This window comes from Solanum tuberosum, unplaced genomic scaffold (genome assembly GCF_000226075.1).
Source record: "Solanum tuberosum cultivar DM 1-3 516 R44 unplaced genomic scaffold, SolTub_3.0 scf00072, whole genome shotgun sequence".
Lineage (NCBI taxonomy): Eukaryota > Viridiplantae > Streptophyta > Magnoliopsida > Solanales > Solanaceae > Solanum > Solanum tuberosum.
This window is the reverse complement of record NW_006238999.1, coordinates 947,518-962,038: the sequence shown is the minus strand read 5'-3', so window position 1 is coordinate 962,038 and position 14,521 is coordinate 947,518. Positions and strand designations below refer to the sequence as shown.

The window sequence follows — 14,521 nt, the reverse complement described above, 5'->3', positions numbered from 1 at the left end:
TATAATAATATTTTTCACGAGACATTAATTTATATTTTCATATCATAATATCCCATCAGTTATATTTCACGCCTTTGAAAAAATTGTGTCCTACTAAGTACAAATTCAATTACTAATGATAAAAATTAAAAATCAGTTCTATTTCCTACAAGTACAAATTCAATTACTAACGATAAAAATTAAAAAATCAGTTCATTTAAAGGATAAACCACACAATTAATAGTATTTTTTTTTCTCTTTTGTTAGAAGGGCCCTCTTGCATTTAACTTTTTGGGCATGGCATTATGAAACTTTATTGTTGTCTTAATTATTACTAACAACTAACAAGAAACCAAATAGAGGGAAAAAAGGAATTAAAAAAAAAAAGACTTTTTGCCTTAATTTAATTCCTCTCAATTTATTATTAGTACTATAATAACAATAATAGCAATAATAATAATAATATTCATAAAATTAGACAACAACAAGATCTAAAAAGGTCATAAATAAGATACAAAATTCAAACCCCACCCCTCCCTCAAACAAAAAAATTCAACAAAAATAAATAACTAAATATATTAAATTAATTATTACATTCTTGGTTTAATTTTAGCTCTTAGAGTATTTTTCATCACCACAGTAAATTCCAATTTTTCAGTAAAATCCACTCGGGTATTTTCCGGGTCGGACCATTCGAATTCTTGAATTAATCGGGCCAACATTAAACTCACATGGACTGTTGCCATATTCAAACCGGGGCAAATCCTCCGACCCATACCAAATGGTATCATTTTCACACCCGATATACCCGTCATATCGGCGTCCTCCTTACCCAAAAAAAACCTATCCGGGTCAAACTTCTCGGGTTCGGACCATAAATTTGGGTCATCCGAAATCCCGGGTAAGAAAATTTCCACATTTACATCCGTGGGTATATCATACCCGCCCAATTTAGCTGGCTCCGTTACTGCATGGGTCAATGACATGTACGTAGGTGGATGCTTACGTAATAATTCTTTTATTACCGCATTTAAATATGGCATTTTTTCTATGTCTTTTTCATCGACTTTATTTTCTCCAACAGTATTTTTTATTTCTTCGTATAATCGCGATTGTATACTTGGATTTTCAATAATTCTCCCTATGGCCCACTCTATTGCTGTTGCCGTTGTGTCTGTCCCTCCGTTAAGAAACTCTGAACATAATGTGACTAGTTCTGGCTTCGTCGGCGCTGAATTTCTACCTGTTTTAATTTTTTTTTAAATAGAATAACAGAATTAAAGATAATTAGAACACAAATTTTGATATGTGAAAATGACTTTTCTTAAAAATATAAGTTTTGAATTCTAACCATTATAAATTACTGAATTTTAAATTTATGATTTATATATATATCAAAATTAAATTGTATATAAATTAGTTCAAGTCAATTTTTTTATCGAACACATGCATGACACCTTATCACTTCTCATAAGAAGGCTTGAATTTATAGTTGAAAGAAAGTTATTCTAAATAAACAAAACTTTTAATAGTAGAATCTCAACTCATTTCACGAAATTTAAGAAAGTATTTTTTCCCACATATAATACTTACGATCCTATCACATTTTTACAATAAGATTATTTTATTAAAGAAAAATTAAAAAATTTAAATAAGTAATTTTCTAAGATAAACTAATTAAAAAGAAAAGAAAAAACTACAATAACAATAACATAATCAATTTAATCACATAAGATTGGGATCCGAAGAAGATGATATGTAGGAGGTCTTAATTACTCATAAGTCCTACCTTATGAAGGTAGTGCGGCTAGCTGTTTTCAAGAGACACTCGATTCTCATAACAAAAATCAAACATGCAAAACGAATACGATAAGTAGCATTAACAAATAATATGATAACTGAAACGATAACGTACCTTCAATTTTGAGATCAAAAAGTGTGTCAAGGTATGAAAATGAAGCTGCAGTTTCATCAATTTCTGGACTTTCTAGAATCTTCTTACGTTTTTCAATAAATGGCACAATTGTTTCAATTTGTTGTTTTCTAACATCCATGGCCCGTTTTCTTTGTTTAGAGAAAAAGGGGCTTAAAATTGGTAAATAATCATCCAGTCTTGGATCAAGCGCAATCAAAACACTTTTCATCATTTGATCGATCATTTCAATAGTTTTTTCGTCCATCTCGACCCCAAAACACATTGCGAGTAGGATGCAGAAGACGGCAAATCGGGAGTTTTTCAACACCCAAACTACGCCGTCATTTGCATCAGCCTCGGCCCGAATTTTCTCTATCATCTTATCCATAGCGCTTTTTCGTACGGCCCGAAACTCCTTTAGCTTTATTGAACTAAGACCGTTTTGTACCATATTTTTCCGTAGTGACCTCCAAACCGGCCCGTATACGGCCGCATTGACCGTAAACTTGTCACAACTAAACACGGTCCTGGTTGGATTTTCGCGAGGTCTACTCGCGAAAACCTGACCTTTTTGGACCAATGCTTCGTGGACTAAGTCCGCGTTGCTTATAATGATCATGGTCCTAGTACCCATTCTTAGGGTAAAAATAGGACCGTACTTCTGACGAAGTTCGCGCATGATCTGGAAAAACGGTTTTCCAGATCGTGCGACTTGTAAAAGGTTACCGACTACCGGCCATCCCGGTGGGCCGGGAGGTAACCTTAGTTTTTTTGATTTGTTTTTTTTGGTTAACAAGTAAATTAAGCTAGAAATAACAAAGGCTAAAATAGTGAAAATGAGATGATAATAAGGGGAAAGTGAAGATGTTGAGAAAAAATCCATTTGAAAAATTAGAAGAAAATAGTGCTATTTTTTCTCAATATTCTTTAGTATGTGTTTGAAATAAAAATAAGAAAATTTTGAGTATAAAAAGAGGTTGATAGCTTGAAATTATAGGTGGGGAAATGGGGAAATAATTAATAAGGAACCTTTTCAAAAAGAAGAGAAAACTGTGGGTGTTAATTAATGCAAGTCAAGATTATTACATATCATTAATAATCGCCTAAGATGAATTGAATTTCTCCATTTTTACTTAGACGTATCGAGTCTAAGTTAGTGAAAATAAAAATAGACCTTTAATTTGTATATATAAGGAGCGCGTGATTCTTCTCAGTGTTTTAAAAGGCGGGGCGTGAGGCGAGGCATTTTATACAGTACGAGGTAAGGCGTAAATTTCGAGACACGAGGCGTAAGTCCTATGGATCTACGGGGCGTAGTCTCATGTATATTCAATTTTATAGTTTTATTACTAATAAAATAAGCAAAAGTAAACCTTTAAATGATTTACAAATAATTTTTTATAAATAACCTATAATATATAAAAAATTATATTATGATTTTTATTTGAGATAAGTATTAATAATCAATAATGAAGAAAAAAGAGTATTATAATTACTATTTGAGAAATATCATTACATCAATAATAAAAAATATGACTTAAAGCAAAAAAAGTTAAAACAATAAATAAAAAACGCTCATGTCTACGTTTTTACACCCATCACTTATATTTTTATGCTGAAGACTTATGCCTCAAATTTTAAAACTTACGACTTATGAATTTACGTCTTTAATTTACACCAGAAGCGTTTTTGGTACGCCCGCCCCGAAAATCGCCGAAAAACTCGCCCCAAAACATTTTTGAAAACACTGACTCTTCCTTTAATGAATAGGACGCCGCATGAATCAGGTTCAATATATCAAAACTTAAAGCAGATCGATGAGACATTGAATGAGAAAATCGAAAATAGAAAAGGATACATATTTTTTTTAATGATAATATACATTAATATTATTTAAAAAATTATTATAAAATTAATTATTTATACGACTTATTTCAATGTTACAAATGGATGAAAAAGATGGGATGGAAAAAACGGTGGAGTTGGGAGTTAAGTTATATCTTTACAACTACCTCCTAATACTCACTAAATTTGGACAGAAAATATTAATTAAGACATGACACTAAACAATGTAAAAAGTATGAAGTGTTGACTTTTACAAACATTTATGTTACATTCTTGGCTTTTTGTGCAAAATTTTTTAATTCTCCGTTCATTTTTATCGGTTCATATTTGACTTAATATATCTGATATATTGATTTCATTTTATTTTACTTGTCATAACTTTTCTTTGATAGTCAAACGATATGGAGCTTTGATTAATATGTTAAGATTAAAAGAGTAACAAGTAAAATGAAACGGAGGAGTAACTTTTTATCATAAATAGGAAGGTGAAAGTTAACACATTAAAATTGTGGCGGGATGAATATAATTTCTCATCTTAAATTAAAAGAAGGATATTTGTGATCGATTTTCATAAGTTAAAAGTATTTTTGACTCTTTTTTATTACGAAATTTAAAAAGTAGTAATTTTTTTTCAGTATTATAAAAATGATACTCCTATGTTTTTACATGAGTAACTCATTTTGTTGCTGTCATATTTGTCTGTCCTTTGCCTAACAAATGTCCAAATCATGATTTTTTCATTTAATAATAGCCAATTTTATTGTTGTAACTTGTAAATTGCAACTCAGCCTATATCTTGCTAATTTTATTGGGGAAACTATCATTAAAAACCAAATTAACTTTTAGTAGACTATTAATTGGTGTTCACTCTATTACTCTATTATTTTCATTATTGAACATAAATTAATAATACAATTATTTGTTGTACTTTTTCATTTATCAATAGTTAATAAGTAGGTAGGACTATAATAGTGACAGAGTCAGAATTTTTTCTGTTTTGAGTATATCCAAGAAAAAGAGATTTCATTCCTAGCTAAAACTTCAAGTCGATTTGAAAAATCGAGAAAAATAACTTGATCTTACATATAATATAATTTTCGATTAAAGAAATTAGAATGAAACCCCTCACAACTTGTGCCTCTAACTTTGCCCCTACAATCGAGATACTAGTCTTACAACACATGAGCAAGATCCATCGACGAGTAGTCAAACAATCTTCTTAAAGACTTTGAGATCTCAACCGAAAATTTCAAAAGTTATTTGTTTTAGAGTAAAATTAAATCTAAATACGATTGCTTTACTTAGTTTAAGTATTTTGATAAGGAAATATATATTTATTAGAGTAATGAATGAAGAAAAAAAAAGAAATCTATACTATATAATTAAAACAAGAAATGGGAGTTTGAGAGCAATAAATATAAGGAGGTCACAATTGTTGACTGTTAAACAAAAAAAAAATACATAAAAGGTGGGGGTGGGGGGAAATTAATATAGCATGTGAAGTTAGTTGTATCTTCAAACTCCAGAAAGGCACAACTCTACTCACATCACATGCGGTGGACTGTCTGAAACCGAAATATTTATTTGTATCGAGTGTTTAGACATGATCGTATAGGTACTTTTTATCTTACGTAATGTGTGAAGATAGCATCATCGAATGCGTACAATATAGACTAGAGATGAATAAGATTTTTTTACTTTTTATAATTAGAAATTTTAAATTCTAGATATGAGAATAGAGATACGTGAGGTAGGCTCAAATTATTCTAAAACGGTTATGAGGAACTAAAATTTCCATTTTAGTAAATCCTTTTATATAGTCAAGTGAACTTTTATACATATCTTCAAATTTTTTTGAGGGAATTTCAACTAGTGCTATGTTACATAATTGACAAAAACAATTATTTTGGTTTATTCCCTTTTTGATGTTGTAGAAATCTCAAAAGTTTGAAACTACTATCATTCAAATTAATACTACTCCAACAATAATAACAAATAGAGTGTAATTTTATAAATAAGATATAGAGATCAGTAAGATGTTCACAATCTTATTTCTATCTTTACATAATCGAAAGATTATTTCTGACGAACTCTTGACAAACCTCTTTCTTTATCTGAGTTTAAAATCAATATTGTAAACGAGCTCTTACAGACGTAGTTAAATAATAATATACTAGTCCAACAACAATAACAAATATAGTATAGAGATTAGTAAGATATTCACAGTCTTATTCCTATTTTTACAAGACAGAGGAATTATTTTCAATTAGCCTTCAACAATTCTCTTGCTTTATTAAACTTGAGATCGATAATGTAAACGAATTTTCACGTTAAATGATAATGTATACAATAAGTAAAAAACAAAAAGAAGGATAAAATATGTGTCATAATTTTGTGTCAGTGTCAGCATCTTCAAGTTCAGTGAACATAAGATGGCAAAGTGGTGGATTTAATATGGCACACACACCAAAAATTAAAACAAAATTCAACTCTATCCATTTTGTCCTTACCTTTAATTAAATATTATTTTTCCCAATCTTGGAATATGGCTATTTTTAAAAAAAATTATATTGATGGATGGTTGGGACAATATGTTAACAAAAAACTAACTTAATTGTCTAAGATGGTTTGGATGTTTTTGTGATGGTAGTTAAAAGCACAATGAATATCCTTGAAACATGGCTATAGTCAAATCTTTGTATGACGAAATCATTTGTCTGGATATATTTTGACTGCTATAACAAAATATTCATATAAAAAATATGTATAATATAAAATAATATGAGAAAATAATTGAAAAATAGGTTATTATAATCATAAAACTTTATATTATAGAAAGGTTAACTGTATTTGATTAATCATGTTATTTCTAATTTTTTTTCCGACAAGCACATACATTACACGTATATATTGAGTTATGTATTTCATGATTTTGTAAAGTGATATTAATATTACTAAAACAAAATTTAGAATGAATAATCATATATACACGATGTAATAAAGTATAAGTTTTTGTGAATGATTAATATTGTATAGTAAATTGCTCGTCGAGGTCAAAATGATTAAATATTGTCTGATCCTATAAAAAGAAACTCTCAGAGTTAATTATATAATTTATTTTTACTTATTTTAAAATTTTGTTGAACTTGAGGTCATTTTAATAATGTGATTTTAATTTGCAAAACTTTGTATCAACAAGACCGCATAGCGCAGTGGATTAGCGCGTTTGACTTCGGATCAAAAGGTCGTGGGTTCGACTCCCACTGTGGTCGCTTCTCTTTTTCGGATTCAACCGAACTCAATACTAGAGTCCACTCGATGCCTTTTTTTATATTTTGCGGATTCAACCGAACCCAATACTAAATTCAACTTGAACTATTTGTATATAATCATACATTATGATCACGCTCGTTCTGAACCTGCCAACTTTAATTATTTAGCTCCTCCATTCATGTCTCTATTTCTTCATAACCTTTTTAGACGGATTTTGTGAATTCAATTGAAATCACTAGTGTCAACTCGAAGCCTTGAGTTATTCGTATATACGCACATTAAAAAAACTAAAGTGTGTGTGTGAGAGTGTATATATATTACATTACACATATCACGCTCATTCTGAACATATTGACTTTTAATCATTGAATTTACCTTTTGCTCTTACATTCACATGGTGTCCTCCCTAATTCATGTACCATTTATCGTCACGTAAAGGAAATGTTTTCTCATACTTCATTGATTCAAATTGTTGGTGCACAAAATATAAACTCTTACGTTTACGATGTCTTCTATAAGCCCAATTATGCCCAATAGGCCCAATAATACTCGGTGCACAAATTACCATTTCATATAGAACAACCAAAACATTTTTTCCAGTATAGTACTACAAAAATACAAATATTTTAACCATTACATTAAATAAATAACTACAATAGTGAAAGGCAGCATACTTATATCTTAGCTGCTTATTCACATTATAAATGAATTTCAAATAAAGATTACTCGAACGCTCAACTTGTTTGTAACTGAGCCGTAACTGTTGTAGTACTTTCAAGAATTTGGAACAAACACTCCAATGTAGCCAAATCCAGCTACAAGAAAGGCCATGCCTTGCAAGAATAAGTATATGTAGAATCTATTCTTTCCGAACGAGTAGTCGTACCATCCACAAAGCATAAGGTACAACCCTACGAAAACCTCTGCGAAATGTACCTTGTTGTACCACTCTCCAATACGAAAACGAGACTTCTTGGATACTTTCATGCTCGTTTTTGCCTTGATTCCATCTCCCAATTTCTCCGTCACGACCCATTCATTGACCTTCCCTACCTCAAATAGTCCGATGAACGTTGCCCTCGTTCGATGAAGGGACATTACATTCTCAAACAAGATCCAGAAAATCAATAAATAGAATGATCTACACATCAAAACGAACAAAACAAGAATCAAGAAAAGAATAAAATTGGAAATTATTAAGACATCAAGCCCAAGTGACAAATTAAATCTGTGAGGTCTATTGGACCATACAACAAACAATACGTGTCATGGGCTCGGATCACGAGACCAATTGTTTATTTTATTTACCTTGGAGTCCCTACAGCATTGAGGAGGGTAATTGTTGAAGGAATATACACAGCACCCCATATAGGAACTTGAACTTCAGGGATCAAAACAGTGGTAGGCATAATAACACAATAAAATATAAATGTAACAATATGTGCAATGATTTTTCTCACAAAGAAGAAGCTGTAGATCAAATAAAACTTCTTCCATATTGAGACTTTCTGCAAATATCAAAGTTAAAAAAAAAAATATTATCATACTATCAGGTCACGTAAAAGATATATAACACTACATGAAAAAATAGTGTACACTATAACAAAAACAGTTTTTAGCGCCAATAGATATACATATAAATAAAGAGTGCTAAAGTCTTTACCAGCATTAATTAATTGTTATTTGATCCAATGTCGCTACAGGCTTTAGGGACATTTACAAAGAATGTTAATTACCGCTAAAAATACATATTATACTGCTAGTGTATATAAGTTAAATAGTTTTAGTCTTTACAAAAAATGTTATATAAGGACATTTACAGGCTTTAGGGACTTTATCGTTGCTTCAAGGTTTCATTTCACTAACAATATAATATAGTGTAGTATTTAAGTGTAAAATTATTATACTACTAGTGTATTAATATAAGTTAAATCCGTACTAAATAAAAAGGGGTATATGGCTTATAACTCACCTTATTTGAAGCAATTTCCCCAACCATTTTCTTGAAAAGATTAGCAGGTCCACAAGACCATCTATGCTGTTGATAACGATAGGCCTTGAAAGTACTTGGCAATTCATTTTTCACCTAATTGAATTTTTTTTCAAAAAGAAAAAACAAACGCATAAATAGAGCAATATGGATAGTAATTATTCATAAAATTGACCCTTAACTTACTTAAGATTGAGACATAATTATTATTAGGTGAAACATAACAAATTAGCCGGTGATATATAATATGTGTAATAATCTATAACGAGTTTAATATACGTATATGATTAGAAAAACTAAACACTAACATCATATATTTTATTTTATTTTACTTAGATAATGTAAGATTATGGGACCCTTTTCATCCTATTCTTTAACATTAAATTTAACTTCCAATCATTTGTTTTTTTCAGAGTGTTTGTTGAAGTTACTTCTAAAGAAAATGATTTCTGACATAGTTCCACTGGCTATTTCTGCAGATTTTAACTTTTTTTATACACATGGTTTACTTCATACGCGACTTCAAAATCTAGAGTCAGTACGTCTAGAAACGAATGTGATTCCACTAATTTATGACTTTTACGCACTGCTTGGGCCGAGCTACACTACCAAGACATCTCTATTCAATTAAAGACGTCCATGCCATAAAATGAGACTAGGGATCCCATATTCCCCTATTTATGCATATATATGCATATGATTCGAGCAAAAAGCAATATATTTAGTTGAACTTACAGAACTCGTACTGAACGTACCTTTAAGTCACCAACGTAGACAAATTTCCAGCCTTTGAGACCGGCTCGAACGGCGAGATCCATGTCTTCCACTGTTGTTCTATCTTTCCATCCTCCAGCTTCATTAAGAGCTGAAATTCTCCACACTCCAGCAGTTCCTTTCAAATTGAACAAACTCGTGATGATTTATAACATACTGAATTTTATTCACTATAACAGTAAAGTCAATAGTTGACTATTTTGACCATCACGTTAAAGTAACTGAACTTTTGTGTTGTACATATATAGCCTTACCATTGAAGCCAAAAAATGCATGATTTGATGATCCAACTTCTTGCTCCACTTTGAAATGGTAATCAAGTGACATTTCTTGCATTCTTGTTAACAAGCATTCATCAGAATTCACTACAATTAATAACAATTTACAACAATTATTTTTTTGGTCAACATCTACCATAATTTTCATATGAAACTCAAGTGGTAATTACAAAATGGTCACACAATTCAACACAATCGTTAGAGTTCAAATCTCAACGTCACACACAAAAGCACGTTATGAGACGATGTGTTAAGAAAAATGTAACAACAGAGTCATCTGGAAAGGATAGAGTGTACGCAAGCCTTACCCCTACCTCAGAAGTAGAGAGGTTGTTTCTCATAGTCGTTCGGCTCAAGGAAAAAACAAATCAAAGCAATAACAACAAAGCATGTTGAACAATAACTACAAACAAAATAATACAATAATTAAAGTACAAGAAACAACAGATCGAAAATAACCAAGATACTACAAGAGTAATACTATGACTAAAGGGATTAGCTAGACAGACAACAGTCTACTACCTGCTAACCTACTACCCTAATACGAGTCAAGGAAAAAGGCATTTACCAAATTTCCAACGAGCTTGAACGAGTCCGATTTCGGGGTTGTGTACAAGAAAAGGGACAGTTCTCAACAAGAAATCAAATTCAGGTTGAAAATCAGCATCAAATATGGCTACAAAATCACACATTTTCACATAATTATGCTTCATTCCTTCCTTCAATGCCCCAGCTTTGTACCCTTTTCTATTGTCTCTTATTTCATATTTGATGTTCACTCCTTTACTTGCCCATCTCTTGCACTCTTGTTCCACCATTCCCTATAAAAAAAACAATTTAAGCTATTACACTCTATCTCGTCATCAAAAAGATAATTACGTGCTACAACAAGTAAAAATAAGTATTTTTTATACAATCGGTGTGTATAAGTTAATCGTTAGGTTATATATATCGATACAATCAATGTAGCTTAAAATGTGATAGTAGGTCATTTACAAAGTATATATAGAGAGAGAGAGCGCTCAGACTCTTTAAAAATATTGTTGTTTAGGTGTTGAATCCTCCATCTTAGCATTGTTGGAGGATCAGAAACAAGTACGATAATATATTCCGAGCAACATAACATTTACCATGTTTATGAATTATGATGCTACTAATTAACTTATGTTCATCATACAAATTTTAGGATACTTCCTCTTTAGAATTACAAAACATTTCAAATAATATTAGAAAAAATATATTTTTTCTTCCTACAAATTATGGAAAATTAAGGTATTAATTGGACCTTAATGATAGGATCAGTTGAATCATCAAGAACTTGAATTAAAATTCTATCAGCTGGCCATGAAAGATTACAAGCAGCTCCAATAGACAATTGATATACCTGCAAATGAACAATTTTCAAGAAGATTTTAACTTCGATAGCTAAATGAATTTTTACACTATCAGATCATATAAAACATGAAGTAATGTCTATATGTAACACGTTCATGATAATTGATATTAGTGAGTCGATAAGTAAGGCAAATCGTACGAAAAGTTCTATAAGTTCCAATTCTTCTTATGTCAATATGATGAAAAAATATATATTTTAAAATATAGGTCAACAATAACAACTATATTACGCCTCAATCTCAAATAAGTTGAGGAAAGGAAGAGAGTTGTGATAGGCTGACAACCAATGTAAAACTTGTCAATTCACGTCGAATCTTCATAATACATAAATTTTAAAATGTTGGTCGAAGAAGTTCATATAATTTGAATCTCGATAAGCAAATTGAAAATTTGTATTACCTCTCTTTCATTATACATTGGTATTTGAATTAATACCATAGGATAAGAAGAATTTGCTAGCTCCAAATCATCTTTTATTGGCTCCCATTTGTACTTCTTTTCTGGTTTTTGCCTTAAAATCTTGATAAATACTATGACAATTCCCATATAAACTTTCTCAACAAATAACATCAAAGACATTGCCAAACATAAAATAACCGTAATTTTAAGAAATGGCACAAGTAATGGTGCTCTCACTTGTTGCCAAAACAATCCAATTTGGCTAGTAATTCCATGATCAAAATAAATATTCAAGTCCATTTTCTTGGCTATATCTTAAATATATTTTTCTTTAAATATAATTTAAGACAGCCAAGAAAATTGTATAATGTGAAAAAAGAGAAAAAAGTTTGAGGTGTGAGTAGATAGAGAAAGAGCTAAGAGATGGTGCTATATATAGAGATAGTATATATGTTTGTGCAAGGTGTTAAGCTTACGTATATATCGTTATTATATAGAGTAAAGCTTAAGATTATTTTTTGAGTTCATGATAAAAAATAAAAAAACATATACATTTAAAGTATCTCGGCTTTTCGAGTTTCATATCTGAAGTATTAGGTAGGCAAGAATTTCTAACCTGAACCACCATGAAATGTTTATCGTAACATACCTCAAATATCAATTGTTCTTTTTTCATATCTAAAATATCACAATCGTTCAAGTAAGAAAAGAGAACAATTGATAGTTGAGGTGTGTTTCGATATACATTTGGTGATAGTCCATATAAGAAACTAACACATCTGATAGTTCAAGTATGAAGCTCAAAAAATTGAGATACCTAAAGATATGTTTTTTATTCTTTACTCTTAATTTAATTTATAATAAGGCTGATTTGAACATTTAATTTTGTTTATTTAAAGTGATTTCTTTTTCTTTTGGTAATTTTGTTTTATTTTAGAAAAAAATAAACAAAGAAGTATGGTAAAACATAAAGGACAAATAAAGTTACTCAAAACTTCAATTTCATCCAACTTTATTTATGGAAACAAGCTAAATTTGAATCTTTTTCTTCAAAAATTCCGGTTCTTTTTTTTTTCCTTTTATATATAATAATAAAATCAATTTTATAATTGGAGTTCTATCTAAATACTAATTGCTCCATTAGATAATTATTTTTGGAAAGGAGACCATCACTATTTATTTAACATGAAAATGAGAAGAAAAGGCCAAAAAATAGACAAAATAGATAAAATTTTGATCATAAGAAAAGCTTTGTCTATGTCTAACTTTATTACTCCCTCAGTTCAATAATAGTTATTTACGACTCTATTTACTTAGCACAGAGATTAAGAAGCAGTAAATGATATGAGTAATTTTACCAAATTATCCTTATTAAATATAAGTCATCTAAACATTGAAAAATGAATCGTACTTAATAGCAAGGTTAAAATAGACACAAATAGTAAATTATTCATTATTTTATAAACCGGACAAGTATTGTTTAGACGTCTCAAAATAGTATATTTAAAAAGCATATGAAATTACGGTAAAAAGAGAACTCAATAATTTGATTCTCAAAATTCAAATAACACCACATAAATTGAATCGGATTGAGTAACAAAGTTTAGTAACCATACCACATATATTGAATGTTGCTTTGTTAAAAGAAGAAGAATGATATTATATCTATATGCAATTGTTGCTTTAATTAGGTTTGTGTGGGGACTATATAGGCCTTTGATTTTTGCTTTTGTGCTACTCCAAAGACTATATATCTTTGTCAGTCTCTTTGAAACTAAATGGGACAATGGGGTATAACAGAGCCACATGCAAAATTATAATATCATCCACCAAACCCAAACTAACTATTTGAAAAAAAATAAAATAAAAATTACATACACATGGCTTAATTAATTTAGTATACTAATTTAATGTACTGTAAAAATCTTGGTTTTGTAAGAAGTATAGTGCTTATAGGGTGTGTTTGTTTTGAAAACAATCAATTGTATAATTTGTGTTTGTATAAAGCAAGAAAGAGAGAAAGACAAAAAGAAAATTGGGCAGGAGAAGATCGTATTTGTATAATCATAAGTGTATAGGACAAAAATATATGCATTTGTATTTGTATATACAATTTTCTCTCGCATTATACAAACACAAACGCAATGTATACATTTGTGTTTGTATAAAGTGAGAGTGGCGAGCGAGATCTGAGAGAGGGGAACGAAAAATATAATAATTTTTCTCTCGCTTTATACAAACACAAACGCATTTTATACATTTGTGTTTGTATCAAAGCGAGAGAGGCAAGGGAGACTGCCCAGCGAGAACGAGAGTGGCGAGTGAGATTCACCAGGGAGAGCGGCAAAATAGCAACAGTTTGCTACGGGGTACAATTAAATCAAACTATGATTATAACATTTAATTTGAATTAATAGTTTGCTATTATATACAATTTCCCTAAAACATAAAGTACAATAAGATTTGTATTTATGTAATTTTTTAAAATTTTATGAGAAAATACCATTCTTGAGACTCACTACATAAATAATAGTACCTTTTTTTATAGGAGAAACTATATAATTAGACATACTCATCTATCTTATATACTATTATTACCTATACTTTCAAAATATTACGTATATTACTACTAATCAAAAGTTTTGTACCATATATTGAAGAAGATAAACTTAG

At 30.1% G+C, this 14,521-nt stretch overlaps 2 protein-coding genes and 1 non-coding gene across 3 annotated transcripts; 1 reads left to right on the top strand and 2 right to left on the bottom strand.

The window, feature by feature from the left end:
• Positions 1-569: 569 nt before the first annotated feature.
• LOC102605728 (cytochrome P450 77A2) lies at positions 570-2,777 on the bottom strand. Its single transcript, NM_001318702.1, is given in 2 exon segments — positions 570-1,222; positions 1,895-2,777. Coding segments are annotated over 2 exon segments (1,536 nt in total).
• A 4,160-nt stretch (positions 2,778-6,937) lies between these two features.
• TRNAR-UCG (transfer RNA arginine (anticodon UCG)) lies at positions 6,938-7,011 on the top strand. The gene has a single exon. It is a non-coding gene; the product is annotated as a tRNA-Arg (tRNA).
• Positions 7,012-7,771: 760 nt separating this feature from the next.
• On the bottom strand, positions 7,772-12,198 carry LOC102605387 (glucomannan 4-beta-mannosyltransferase 9-like). The gene is made up of 8 exons (XM_006345793.2): positions 11,849-12,198; positions 11,340-11,438; positions 10,623-10,875; positions 10,031-10,141; positions 9,758-9,894; positions 8,985-9,098; positions 8,321-8,520; positions 7,772-8,153 (listed from the first exon to the last, which is right to left on the bottom strand). Exons 1-8 carry the CDS (start codon positions 12,146-12,148, stop codon positions 7,787-7,789), a joined length of 1,581 nt encoding a protein of 526 aa, XP_006345855.2. The 5' UTR covers positions 12,149-12,198; the 3' UTR covers positions 7,772-7,786.
• Between the last annotated feature and the right edge of the window lie 2,323 nt (positions 12,199-14,521).